Raw genomic sequence first — 12,727 nt, forward strand, 5'->3', positions numbered from 1 at the left:
GCGCCATTGCCAAGGAAAGAGAGAGCCATGAATTCTACATAATTAAAGTGTAATCACGATTACGCGTACCAAGTTGCTCACATTGCCAGGGATTGTTCGAGCCTGGACATCACAATTTCATGCACCAGTGTGCCGTACGTGTGCGCGTGGTTGGGCTGAAAAAGTATATCCACGCATACGCGTCATTGACGCGTACACGTCGATGCAAAGTTCCCAACTCCAATTTTTGAAAGCTTATCGCAGATGTTGGCCTTAGCGTTGGACTACAAATTCTCCCTCCACGTTGGCATATCCACGCGTGCGCGTCACCTACACGTGCGTGTCACCTACGCATGCGCGTTGATGCCAAATTTTCAAATTCCAAAACTGAATGTTGCACATCAAGCCTTAGGATGTCACTTTGTCCTCTTGTCAACGTTGCCAATTTCATGCCCACTATAGACTATTATATATGGTTGGAAAGCTATGAATGTCAGCTTTCTAACCTAACTAGAATTACCTCAATTGAACATCTGCAACTCAAGTTATGCTCCTTTGAAGGGGACATGGTTGCTGGCATCGCTGTGCAACGTTGGAGGCAACGTTGGCACACCAACGTGGTCGAAATCGCCAGATTCTGGAGCTCAAATGCATTGTCCATCCCATACTATTATATATTGTTGGAAAGCCCTGAATGTCTACGTTCTAATTTCGTTGGGAGCGCGTAGTTTGGAGCTCTATAACTCGAGTTATAATCCATGGAAGATGTCGAGGACAGCTGGCCTTACTACATGTTGATACTATGTTCATCTTTGCACTTTCGGGGCAAGTTTTCTCCCTCAAATTAAGTACCCACCATGCAGTGCCATATATTCTTGGAAATCTCTAGATTCATACTTTTCGATGCTCTTAGAATCACCTCATTTGGAGCTCTGTAGCTCACGTTATTCTTGTTTGAAGTATACCCCTTCATGCTGTAAGAAACAACGTTTCCAGCAACGTTGGATCACCAACTATGGCTCCAACGTTGCTTCTCTTTGCTTCCTTTCATGGCTTTCTTGTTGCTTCTTTGCCTTCTATTTTCTTAGCTTCTTCTTACCTATCATCAACCAAACAAAATTCATCAAAGTATTGCCTTAATCACAAGATAATGCCTTATTCATAGCATTAAACAATTCTTTGCATAAATCTCATGAAAATGTACAAAATTAACAATGTTTGATTGAATCAAGACAAACATGAATTTCTCATCTAAATACTTACTTATTGCCTAAGAAATGCATAAAACTACTCTAAAACAAACTAAAAATGGCTTGTAAAACTAGCTGAGATGCCCTGGCATCAAATACCATGGAGTCAAATACTGCTACGACTCTGCAAGCTGTGCAGAGGTTAGGCCAATCGGCTGGAAACGGAAACGGAGATGGAAATAGGAATGATAATGCAGAAGGAAATGGTGATAACATGGGAGCTGCTCCGATGACCTTGGCTACTTTTCTCAAGGTTCATCTGCCAAGTTTCAGAGGTTCAATCAACCCTGCAGAAGCGGATAATTGGTTTCAGGCCATGGAGTGTGCTTTACAAGCACAACATGTTCTGAATAACCAGTATGTAGAGTTTTCTGCATATCAGCTTTTGGGAGAGGCCCAGCATTGGTGGCATGGAGAATGCTGCGTGTTACAACTTCAGAATGCCGACATCCCTTGGGATGTATTCCAAACAGCTTTTTATAAGAAGTACTTTCCTGAATCTGCAAGGGAAGCGAAGGAGATGGAACCTACGCAGCTGAAATAATATTCCTTGTTTGTGGCAGAATATACTAGCTGATTTGAGGAGCTCTGTAGGTTCTCTAGGGTGTGTCAAGGTGCCTCGAAAACCTACGAAAGCTGGAAGCACATCAAGCATCAAAGGGACTTGAAGGATAACATCATGACTGCTGTGGCTCCTTTGGAGATTCGTATTTTCTCCGATCTGGTGAACAACGCGAGAGTTGTTGAGGAATATGCAAAGACGGTAGCCTCGTCAAAGGACACTCATGGAGGAAACACTAGTCGGGGACGTGGCAAGTACTTTCAGCCAAGAGGTCAGAATTTCAAGAAAGGAGGACACGCACCTCAAGGTCAAGGAGGCTTCAGAAAGAACACTTATAATCAGTACTAACGTGGCAAAGGGGGGGGGGATTAGAGTAAGGTTTCTCCGGATTTAATTTGTGATCGTTGTGGACGTTTTCATCCATATGACTCTTGCAAGATTGGTATAGGTGCTTGCTTCAACTGTGGATTGCCTGGTCATATTGCGAGAGATTGTACTCATGGAAGGAACCCGAATGCGAGTCAGAGTCAACACGAAGGGCAAGTATTTACAGTGAACACCAAGGATACTGCTAAGGCGGATCCTCTGATGAAAGGTAACTGTTTAATTGGTGACAAGATCTTGGTTGCATTATATGATACTGGAGCTTAGTATTCCTTTATTTCATTTGCTAAAGTTGAGGAACTAGGCTTGAAAGTGTCCGAAATAGCATTTGAATTGCATGTACATACTCTGCATCAGACGGTGGTGACTAGGTCAGGTTGTAGGCAAGTAGGTTTCAAGCTAGAGGGTAGAGATTTTGTGCATTACTTGATTTGTTTACCAATAGTTGGGTTGGAGATGATTTTGGGATTTGATTGGTTGTCAAAGAACCAAGTTTTGTTGGATTGCTTTGAGCAGTCAATTCAGTTTATGCCGGAAGGAGAAAATGGAGTAGTGGTAGCTGAGGGTTATTACCTGAACTCTGTAATGGTGCACTGTAGTGGGGAAGAGTGTCAGAGTTACATACTGTTAGCTGCAAATGTGTTAGGTGATAATCAAAGGCTAGATTAAATCCCGGTAGTTAGAGACTTTTTGGAGGTTTTACCGGAAGATATTCCTGAGTTTTCACCTCAGAGGGAGATTGAATTTGCGATTGAATTGGTGCCGGGGGTGTCGATTGTGCCGTATCGAATGGCTCCGATAGAGTTGGCTGAACTAAAGGCTCAGTTGGAAGAGCTTATGAACAAAAGGTTCATTCGACCGAGTGTATCTCCGTGGGGAGCACCAGTTTTATTGGTGAAGAAGAAGGATGGAGGGATGCGACTTTGTGTGGATTACCGACAGTTGAACAAAGGGACTGTGAAGAACAAGTATCCGTTGCCTAGAATCGATGACTTAATGGATCAATTGCAAGGAGTTGGGGTGTTTTCAAAGATTGACTTAAGATCCAGTTATCATGAGATAAGGGTGAAAGAGGATGACAATCCGAAAACTGCATTTAGGATGACCTATGGACACTACGAGTTTGCGGTGATGTCCTTTGTGTTAACGAATGCACCTGCTGTGTTCATGGATTACATGAACAGAGTATTTTGTCCCTTTTTGGACAAATTCGTGGTGGTTTTCATAGACGACATCTTAGTTTATTCTAAGACAGTGAAGGAGCATGAGGAACACTTGAGAATTGTGTTGCAAATCTTAAAGGAGCGGAAATTGTATATTAAGTTGTCCAAGTGTGAGTTTTGGAAGGAGAAAGTGAAGTTCCTAGGTCACGTGGTGAGCAAATGATGAATAGCCATAGATCCTTCGAAAGTAGAGGCGGTGATGGAATGGGAAAGACCAACAACGGTGACGGAAGTTAGGAGTTTCTTGGGCTTAGCCGGGTATTACCGGAGATTTATTGAAGGATTTTTCCAGATTGCACTTCTGATGATTAAGTTGACAAGGAAGGAGGTGCCGTTTGTGTGGACGTCGGAGTGTGAAGAAAGTTTTCAGACCTTGAAACAAAAGTTAACTTCAGCACCTGTTTTGATTTTACCGGAACTGCATGAACCGTTTAAAGTATATTGTGATGCGTCACTGAAGGGTTTGGGTTGCGTGTTGATGCAACACCGGAATGTGGTGGCTTACGCATCGCGTCAGCTAAGACCGCATGAGGTAAATTACCCAACTCATGACTTATAATTAGTGGTGATTGTGTTTGCGTTGAAGATTTGGAGACACCACTTGTATGGAGTGAAGTTTAGCATCTTTTCTGATTATAAGAGTCTCAAGTACATCTTTGATCAGAAAGAGCTTAATATGCATCAAAAGAGGTTGATGGAGTTGCTAAAGGATTATGATTTTGAATTGAGTTACCACCCTAATAAACCCCATTTGTAGGGTTTATCTTGTGCTTGATTTAGGGGGTTTTATAACCTTTTACCCGCATTTATCCAATGAAATAGCATGTTTTATAACTTCTCCTTTAATTGTGCTTAAGAGTGAAAACATGTTTTGAGGACATAAAATAGCTAAATTTAATTCACCTTGATTCCATTAGATGCCTTGATATGTTTGTCAAGTGATTTCAGATTTAGGAGACAAAGATTGGATCAAGGGAATGAAGGAAAAGCATGTAAAAATGGAGAACTCATGAAGAAATGAAGGAATCGCAAAAGCTGTCAAGCCGACCTCTTCACACTTAAACGACCATAACTTGAGCTACAGAGGTCCAAATGATGCAGTTCTAGTTGTGTTGGAAAGCTTACATCCGGGGCTTCGAAATGATATAAGATTTTCCATAGTTGTATTCGCGAATAGGGGCGCGCACGGTGCGCGGACACGCCGATGGTGGCACATGCTTCACTTGATGCAACCCGTGGCCAGCGATTTTAGAAGCCTTGTGGGCCCAATCCAACTCATTTCTGATGCTATTTAAGCCAAGGATTGAAGGGGAATCAACATAATTTACGGACTTTAGATACTTTCACACATTAGTTTAGTTTAGTTTAATTTTTGGAGGGAAAGTTAGTTTTAGAGAGAGAAGCTCTCACTTCTCTCTAGGATTAGGAGTAGGTTAGATCTAGATTAGAATTTCTTAGATCTATGTTTAATTCATGCTTTGATTTACTTTTCCTTTACAATTTCTAGTTCCTCTTCTTCTCTTCTCTCTAATTTTGTATTTCATTCTTGTGATTCTCTACTTTTATGTTCATGCACTTTTGTTTCTTCTATTTTCATTTCAATGCAATTTATGTTTTCATGTTCCTTTATTGTTCATTTGATTTGTTGTTGCTTAATTTTTTGCAATTGAGTAGTGTAGATTTACTTTCCTTGCACTTTTTACTAATGCTAGATCTCACTAATTGATTTGGTGGAGAACTAGGACTTATGGTCTTGGATTGACATAGCTCACTTGACTTTCCTTTACTATTAGTTAGAGGTTAACTTAGTGGGGTTGATCCTTGCCAATTCTCATGTTGTAGTTAGTGATAAGGATAGAGATCCTTGACCACCAAACCTTGCCAAGACCTTTTGTTATTTGAATTTCATTTTCATTTACTTTTCATGTTTCTTATCCAAAAAAAACCCCAAAATACCTCATAACCAATAACAAGACACTACATTGTAATTCCTAGGGAGAACAACCCGAGGTTCAATACTTCGGTTTATAGATTTTAGGGGTTTGTTACTTGTGACAAACAAATTTTTGTATGAAAGGACTATTGTTTGGTTTAGAAACTATACTTGCAACGAGATTTCAATTGTGAATTCTAGACCATGCAAAAGTCTAATCATCACACCCTAGAAAGGCGAACGTGGTGGCGGATGCGTTAAGTCGAAAGTCTTTAACGATAGCTTGGATGAGAATAAAGGAAGAGGAGTTAGTGGATAAGTTTGTGGATATTAAATTAGATATTGGTGAAGTTGCCAGAAGAGCTTGTTTGAACCAGTTACAGATTTCAAGTACGTTTAAATCAGAGATACAGAGGGCTCAGCAAGATGAGCAAAAGCTTCAGCAATTATTTCAACCAGTTGGCAAGAAGAGGCATGGAGAGTTTACTAAGGATGATGAAGGGTTGTGGAGATATAAAGGGAGAATTTGTATGCCGAATGTCAGGGGTTTGAGACAAGACTTGTTGTCAGAAGCTCACAACAGTGGGTTTTCTATTCATCCCAGAAGTACGAAGATGTATTATGACTTAAAGAAGATGTTCTGGTGGCCTGGGATAAAGAATGATGTAGCTACAGTTGTATCCAACTGTTTGACATGCCATAAGGTGAAGATAGAGCATCAGAAACCATTGGGAATGTTACAGCCACTTGAGATTCCTCAGTGGAAGTGGGAAGGAATTGCAATGGACTTTGTGACCAGTTTGGGTGATCGTGGATCGCTTAACCAAGTTCGCTCATTTTCTACCTATCCGAGTAAACTATTCTATGGAAGAGTTGGCGAGGTTGTACATCAAGGAGATAGTAAGGTTGCACGGTGTACCATCAAGCATAGTGTTGGACCGTGATCCCTAATTCACATCAAGGTTTTGGGGAGCTTTCCAAAGAGCTTTCGGTACGAAGCTATGTCTCAATACCGCATATCATCCATAAACAGATGGACAGTCGGAAAGGACTATTCAGACGTTGGAAGATATGTTGAGGGCGTGTGTTTTGGATCAACCTGGAAGTTGGGACCGTTATATGCCATTGGTGGAGTTTGCGTACAACAACAGCTTTCATGCAAGCATTGGGACGGCTCCGTATGAGGCCCTGTATAGACGGAAGTGCCAATCTCCACTTTTTTGTTATGAGTCTGGTGAAGTAAGTGTATTGGGTCCTGACTTGGTAGCAGAGACTACTGAGAAGATTAAGAAGATTTGAGAGAGAATTCTAACTGCACAGAGTCGACAGAAGAGTTATGCGGATCAGAGAAGGAAATCGTTGGAATTTGAAGTGGGAGAACATGTATTCATTGGACCGTTTGAGATTCTGAGGCGATTCGGGCTGGTGGCGTATCAAGTAGCTTTGCCGCCTCACTTATCTAACTTGCATGACGTATTCTACGTGTCACAACTCCGTAAGTACACATCGGATGCGGCTTGTGTATTAGAGCTCGAGTAAGTCGAGTTGAGGGAGAACTTGATGTTTCAAGTATCACCAGTGCGAATTGATGACACTAGTGCGAGGAAGCTACGAGGAAAGGAAGTTCAGCTGGTCAAAGTAGCTTGGAAGAGAGCAGGAGTGGAAGAGCATACTTGGGAATTGGAGTCTGAGATGCGGAAGGAATACCCCGAGCTATTCTCAGGTAATCACTAAATTTTGAGGACAAAATTTCTTATTTGGTGGGGAGAATGTAAGAACCGAGACAAACTAATCGTCTAATTAAATAATTAATATTGCCCAAAATAGGATCCGAAAATTTAGAATGAGAATTTGAGGATTTAAATATGATTTTTAGACTCAGTAGATTTTTCTTAGTCAAAAAATGTATTTTCTGCAAACTGAACTGGTCGAACTGGTTTAAGTCTGTCCAGTACTGCGCGAGAATAATTAAAAACAATAGAAAACCATAGAAAAATATTAGAAGTAAAAAATCGGGCTATTATTTTAAAGGTTTGGCCCAAAGTTGGGCCAAACGGACTAAAAACACTAATGGGTTAGACCGGATCCAAGTTGGGCCCAAGCCCAACATATATAAACACTTAAATGCACCCCACTTCAGCTCATTACAAATTTCAAGAGAGGGAGAGCAGCTGAAGTGAGAAAAGAGTGAGGGTTTACAAGAAATACTATTCACCTCATCAATCAATTGACCATAACTCGAGCTACGGTACTCCGATTTATGTGCCGTCGGCGGCTACGCAAAGCTCTTGTCAAGCCCATCACTTCTAAACAAGCCTTGTGGTAAGTTTCTCGAAATTCCTTGCCCAGTTTCCTGCCCTAAGAAATTGGAGCTTTTGGGTTTTGTATTGAGTGAAATTTTATGATTTTAGGTGTTTAGGTACACTCTAGCACTTGATTACTATTGGGTTTTGCCCTAATCATCATTGGGTAAGGTGAGAAATTTAAATCTCTTGTGGTTTTGTGGATTGATGAATCCTAGGTTGAATTTGTTGTAAATTATGTGTATATAGATTGAGATTGTGATTTTTGGCACTTAATTGGAGCTTTGGAGTAATTGTTGATGCTTGTTGGAGTTGAAATGATGGCTTGATTGAGTTTGAGAACTTTTGGAAGCTTAGTTGAGGTCCAATTGGTGATTTAGTGCATATTGGGAATCGGCCAAGGTATGGTTTCGGTTTCCTCTATGTAATATATAATATTTCTGGACACTTAAGCTAGTGACTCATAAGATAGAATTGAACTAAATTGGTTGTTGGAATTGTTTAATGATTGATGCGGGTGGAAACTGTCTCTCAACAAATTTCCTTCGGCAAGTGTACCGAATTTGTCGTCAAGTAAAAACTCACAATAGAGTGAGGTCGAATCCCACAGGGATTGATTGATCAAGCAACTTTAATTAGAAGAATGTTCTAGTTGAGCGAATCCAGAATTTAGGTTGAGAGTTGCAGAAAATAAAATGGCGGGAATGTAAATAACAAAAAAGTAAATGCTAGAATTAAAGGACTGGAAGTAAATGACTGAAAGTAAATTGCAGAATTGTAAATGGGAGTGGGGGATTTGCTCATAAAAGTAAATGGCAGAAATTAAAGAGAATGGGTAAGATCAGAGATGGGGAGTTCATTGGGCTCAGGAGATGTTGCAATTCTCCGGATCAAGTTCATTTTCTCTCTTCCTCAATCAATGCACTCATTGATCTCCTTGGCAATCTTAATTGATTGAATTACAATTTCTTGCAATTCAATCTCTCAAATCTTGATCAATAGCCAATTCCTTAGTCAATTGCTCATGAGAAGATATGAAGTATGGTCACTGATTATACCACATGCATTTCCCAAATCAAGTATTGAGAGGGTTATAGTCACATACCCATCCAAACCCAATTTGGTCCAGCATGAGAAAGCATTTCTAGCTTGATCTCTTCATTCCTCTTTCAAGGTTCAGAAGAGATCCAAGTTTGAATAGCTTCTTTTCCAAGATAACTACCCAATTGGATGAAGATCGAAAGCTTTCAAGTAAAATCAAGAGAAAAGATAGAAGAAGAATAATGAAAATTAGTATTGATCCATCAAATTACAACAGAGCTCCCTAACCCAATGAAAGGGGTTTAGTTGTTCATAGCTCTAGAAAATGAAAACAAAGATGGAGAATACATAATAAAACTAGAAAAATGCAGAGAAGGTAAAATACAGAGAGTAGTTCTCTTTTCCAACCTCCAGAACTCCTAAACAATTCAAAGCTACTCCTATAAATACTACTTTTCTCAGCTTCTAGTTGGCTCTTCAAGTCTTGGGCCTTTGGATCTTGAGTTTGAAGCAGTTCTCTTCTTCATTTGGGCTTGGCTTTACTTGCAGAGAGAAAGTGTGAAGTGGGCAGAGACTTTAGCTCAGGACGTTAAGGGTGTTAACGTTTAGTGAAAATATGAGTTCGAGAACGTTAGTGACAATCAACTTTCTCACTAACGTTCCTAAGTAAAAGCCACGTTAACTTCAACGTTAGTGGCACAAACGTTGCCACTAACGTTGCCTCTAAGTCCTTCGCACACGTTATTGAGACTTAACATTCCCAATAAGTTTGAAAAGCCCCCTTTGTTCCCACGTTAGAGCCCACGTTAGCATAGTTAACGTGGCTCTTTAACGTGGGCTTGCCATCCTTCGAGAACGTTAGTGACACTCAACATTGTCACTAACGTTCCAAGGTGCCCCCATGTCTCACATTAGAGTTCACGTTAACTAGGTTAAAGTGGCTTCTAACGTGGCCATGCTTAGCCATCCTCAACGTTAGTGACAATGTTGAATGTCACTAATGTTGGCATTTCTTTCACTCATCAACGTTAGCTTCCACGTTAACTAAGTTAACGTGGAAGTTAACGTGGCTCCTTGGGGGGTTGTGTGGTTGCTTCCAACGTTAGTGACCATGTTGGGTGTCACTAACGTTGTCGACCACTCTTGCTTCTTACGTTAGCTCCCTCGTTAACCAAGTTAACGTGGGAGTTAACGTGGTATGTTTCTCCTTAGGCCAGCGTTAGTAACAATGTTGAGTGTCACTAACATTGGTGTTTCTTCCCCCTTTTTAACGTTAGAGGCCACGTTAACTAAGTTAACGTGGACTCTAACGTGGCCACTTATGAGCATTTGCTAACGTTAGTGACAATGTTAAGTGTCACTAACGTTGGCTCAACTTCCCCTCTCCACGTTAGATTTCACGTTAGCTTATTTAACGTGACTCTTAACGTGGTCAATGATGACTTCGAGAGCGTTATTGGCAATCACTTTTCTCATTAACTTTGCAAGTTACCTCCCATTCCTTGCTTCCTTTGGTCCTGCAATCAAGCAATAGAGCGCATCAAAGTTCTAGTCCGAGTCATGGGCAATGCAACATATAATTTGTCACTAAACTCATGCAAAATCCTCATGAAATAATGTAAAATGCACAATGTATGCTTGAATTAATGTGTAAGTGAATATCTACCCAAAACTAGCTTATTTCCTAAGGGAATGCATAAAACTAACCTAAAAACAGTAAAGAAAAGGTCAGTGAAACTGGCCAAGATGCCCTGGCATCACAACACCAAACTTAAAGCTTGCTTGTCCCTAAGCAAGTACTGGAACAAGAGAATGATGTATGGAATGCCAAGAGAGATGAGTCATTCTTGTGGAAGTCATATCACTGATTTTATGGTGGTTTCATGCATAGCAACTTAGGTTCATTCCTTTACTGGCTTTCAGACCTTTATCATGTCCTAAAACACTCACTTTGCTTACATCCCATGAGACTTTTATTCATTGATCCCTTTATTGTCTTTTCGGAGCTTATTGGTGTTCTTAGGCTAAGTGCTCTGTGAGGGGACAACTTTTTAAGGTAAGCTTTCAGCCAACACTCCCGAACCAGTTGGTTCAAGGTGTTAGGTGTTGAAGCACCCCTAAGGACTTACTCCCTCAAGTCTCTCCCCCATACATACACACCACAGGCATATAGTTCATTTATTTTCCTTCTTGAGACCTTGGTGTCCAGCACCTCTTTGGGTTACTAAATGCTCTGTGGTGAGGGTTACTCTTGATAATGGACTTTCAGCTGATAATCCCGGGTTAGTTAACCCAAGTTACCAAGTGATAAAGCACCCCTAAGAGCTTATTCATCCAAGTAGATCCCTCACACAGGAACACCACAGACACATATCTTAAGATCAAAACCATTGGTGCCTAGCCTTATTGCTTACTCTTTTTCTTTTGTTTTTCCACTTTCATTATTCTTTTCTCTTTCTCTTATTAGGGTCTTGTCATATACTTAGTCTCATGAGTATATTCAAAGCAAAGTATTCAGGCCAGATAGTTGTCATCCCACTTTATGGTTGAACCAACTTAGCTAACTTATGATCATACCACAAACTCATGAATGTACTCCATAGTATGAACTCCACTCTAGTCTTTTGAAACATAAACATTCTCTCTTCATTTGATTTAAAGAGACAAGCATACAAGTAAGTTAAGGAGGATGCAGTGACATAAAGACTAGCACACAGACACCTATTCAGAAAGAAAACTTAAAAGACAGAATTTAAAAAGATTCAAACTAATCATGGAAGCATGTTCTATTTCATACAAGATCTTCCTTATTTAAAGCATAAAAAAACGATGGACTAAAAAGAACTCCACCACCTGTCATTCATGTGGATGCCCATGCTCCCATCCTTGCTTGTCCTTATTGTGTCTCTCTTGAGTGCTTGTACTTCCACTTCCCTTGCCTTTTCCAAGCAGTTTCTTCCAGAAGCCAGTATCTTCCATCTTCTTCTTTAGTGCTTTTTCTGCTGTTTCACCTTCCCTTCTTCTTGCACTACCAATTCCTTTTGGACTTCATCATATGTGGGAATGGCATAGTGGAGATGATGCAAATGATTAGACATGTAATTCAACTTGGCTTGAGTGTTTACATAGAAATCCTTCCTATGTAGTTGTCTTCCTTCATTGAGTACACTGAACTCATTGAAAGTTTTCATTTAGGCTATTTACCACTGGTTGAGTTCTTGCAAGTGCTTCTCTTGAAGCTCTTGCCTCTCATTCACTTGGTTGATGGCTTGAGTGAGCTGGGAGTAGTGTTCCTGCTGCTGCTCCATTTGTTGTTTTTGCCATGCTTCCTGTTGGCTCAGCCAGTTGGTTTGAAGGTTCAGTATTTGCTCTTGTCCTTCCATATGTCTCATCCCCAGATTCTCAATGGCTCTTAGAAGGTGACTCATGTTCAAGTTGGCTGGATCATAATACTCTCCTTGTTGATATTCTTCCTGATAAGGTTCCTCTTGGTGAACTCTTTTTTTTGCTTTTGGTTTCCCTATTTGTGGCCTTCTTTGTTGCTGAGCAGGTGTAGTATAAACCAATCGCTCGAGTGTAACTGGCCTCCCTGGGTTCACCCAGTTTGGGTTGCTGTCCTCAAATACTACCTTGGCCTTGTTGCATAAGCGGAGAATGGTGCTGGGGTACCAAAACCTGGCACCTGAATCAACCTTCTCAGCCGAATCTTGAATCCCCTCGGCGATGAGCTCATTCACATTGATTTCCCCACCCCGTATTAAGCAATGCACCATAGTAGCTCGATTGATGTTTACCTCTGAATTATTTGCAGCTAGTAGAATGGACATCCTTACGAGTTCAAACCACCCCTTGGCTTCAGGGCTCAGGTCTCCCCTCTTGATGAACTTGGGTCTCCCATCTGTGTACCTCTCCCAGTCAGCTACTATAACACAGATGTCTGACACTATCTCTGAGAGCTCATCATTCTCAGGGCTTCTACTTATCCTTGCCTGATATCTATCCTCATCAAAATGAGGTGATTTCAGGTGAAGAGCTTTTGTTATGGCGTTTGG

The 12,727-nt window shown here is 40.8% G+C and overlaps 1 protein-coding gene across 1 annotated transcript; it reads left to right on the top strand.

The window, feature by feature from the left end:
- Nucleotides 1-5,618: 5,618 nt before the first annotated feature.
- Nucleotides 5,619-6,630, top strand: LOC112735076 (uncharacterized). The gene is made up of 2 exons (XM_025784646.1): nt 5,619-6,018; nt 6,365-6,630. Exons 1-2 carry the CDS (start codon nt 5,619-5,621, stop codon nt 6,628-6,630), a joined length of 666 nt encoding a protein of 221 aa, XP_025640431.1.
- Nucleotides 6,631-12,727: the final 6,097 nt, after the last annotated feature.

This window comes from Arachis hypogaea, chromosome 13, assembly GCF_003086295.3.
Source record: "Arachis hypogaea cultivar Tifrunner chromosome 13, arahy.Tifrunner.gnm2.J5K5, whole genome shotgun sequence".
In the NCBI taxonomy this organism is placed as follows: domain Eukaryota; kingdom Viridiplantae; phylum Streptophyta; class Magnoliopsida; order Fabales; family Fabaceae; genus Arachis; species Arachis hypogaea.

Bases quoted from the DNA above. Each gene is read 5' to 3' on its own strand.
- LOC112735076 (XM_025784646.1), top strand. From the start codon at position 5,619: ATGAGAATAAAGGAAGAGGAGTTAGTGGATAAGTTTGTGGATATTAAA. The intron at 6,019-6,364 runs GTTTGACATGCC...ATCCATAAACAG, and splicing joins AGCTACAGTTGTATCCAACT to ATGGACAGTCGGAAAGGACT.